General features: G+C 42.9%; 1 protein-coding gene across 1 annotated transcript; it reads left to right on the top strand.

The window, feature by feature from the left end:
- The first annotated feature begins 291 nt into the window (after positions 1–291).
- LOC112462812 (anaphase-promoting complex subunit 13) lies at positions 292–1,075 on the top strand. The gene is made up of 2 exons (XM_025028847.1): positions 292–492; positions 710–1,075. The coding sequence occupies exon 2, from the start codon at positions 739–741 to the stop codon at positions 973–975; it is 237 nt and encodes a 78-aa protein (XP_024884615.1). The 5' UTR covers positions 292–492; positions 710–738; the 3' UTR covers positions 976–1,075.
- The last annotated feature ends 140 nt before the right edge of the window (positions 1,076–1,215 follow it).

Genomic DNA, 1,215 nt, shown 5'->3' with positions numbered 1-1,215 from the left:
AAGGATATAAAGACCAAGTGTTCGGTAACCAGTACGAGGAAGGATTTATCTCAAATTAAGTATACATACGTTTCAAATTCGCGCACTTTTACATGCGCGTAGGGTTACTGTACTGAACATGCGTATGTGGAAAATCTATAGTTACGTGACGCAAACTATATATTTTCAGCACTGCCAGTAAAAAAGGAAGACGGGGTCAGTGTTGGGGCCACGTTCCGTAACGCGCATGTGCGTGCATTTTCTATAGTAAACGTTACGTATACTATAGATAAATGCGCGGCGCATATGCACGTTACGCCCGTTACGGAACGCAGGGTAACTACATCTCGTCTGATCTCGTCGGTTCGACAGAAATCATAACTTGATTGATTCCGGTCAACTTTAACGTTTAATATCTCGCGTCGCGGGGCACAGGCGACACGTTTTTCTGCCAGATTCTTTCGTTTCGTGTAAAAACGCGTCGATTGAGCATAAATTTCATCGATATTTGAGGTGAGGCCCCTAAAATTGTATAATTACCAAAAAATTTACAAAGAGTGGAGTTGATCAGTTTGACTTCTGTAAGGTCCAGATATTTGACTTGCTTCGATCAAATGACATAAATGTGTTTAATTCCACATAGATATAGATATATATGTACATAATATTCAAACAGCATAATATTCATTAATCTGTTAAGATAGTATTGTAAGTACGATGTTTTCTCAAGCCTAACGTGTGTTGACTGTCGTTTGCGGGATGGACAGTCAGGTGTGCGGAGACGGCAGGCTGATAGACGTGATCGACGAGGGCTGGCGTAAGGAACGTCTACCCATCGACGACATCTCGACACCGGTGGCCGAGCTCCCGGATCCCGAGAGCGACAACGGCGACTCGCACATGACATTGAAAGAGTTGGAGCAGAAGTGGAATAATCTGGCTTTAAGCTCTCTCAGCGACAATCATCTGCATTCTCCGACGCCACTGCACAACTAAATATCGCTTCCACTCTTCCTGAACGCCGAAAAATTAAATACAGTATCCGAAGTATTAAATCCAGTTATAATATTGATATCCTTTTGTCGCTATAATGGAATTTCCGGCGACTGGCAAACAATGTTCGGTGGCAGACTGCAAATTGTTGGACTTCTTGCCGTTTGTTTGCAAGCATTGTCAGGCCACCTTCTGCAAAGAGCATTTCAATATAGTATCGCACAAGTGTTTAAAAACGGAGAC

This window comes from Temnothorax curvispinosus, unplaced genomic scaffold, assembly GCF_003070985.1.
Source record: "Temnothorax curvispinosus isolate PA1 unplaced genomic scaffold, ASM307098v1 QBEX01012779.1, whole genome shotgun sequence".
Classification (NCBI taxonomy): Eukaryota; Metazoa; Arthropoda; class Insecta; order Hymenoptera; family Formicidae; genus Temnothorax; species Temnothorax curvispinosus.
The sequence above is the reverse complement of the archived record's forward strand: the minus strand, read 5'-3'. Positions and strand labels throughout refer to the sequence as shown.

What these genes read in the sequence shown, in the direction of transcription:
- LOC112462812 (XM_025028847.1), top strand. Translation starts at nt 739, where the DNA reads ATGGACAGTCAGGTGTGCGGAGACGGCAGGCTGATAGACGTGATCGAC.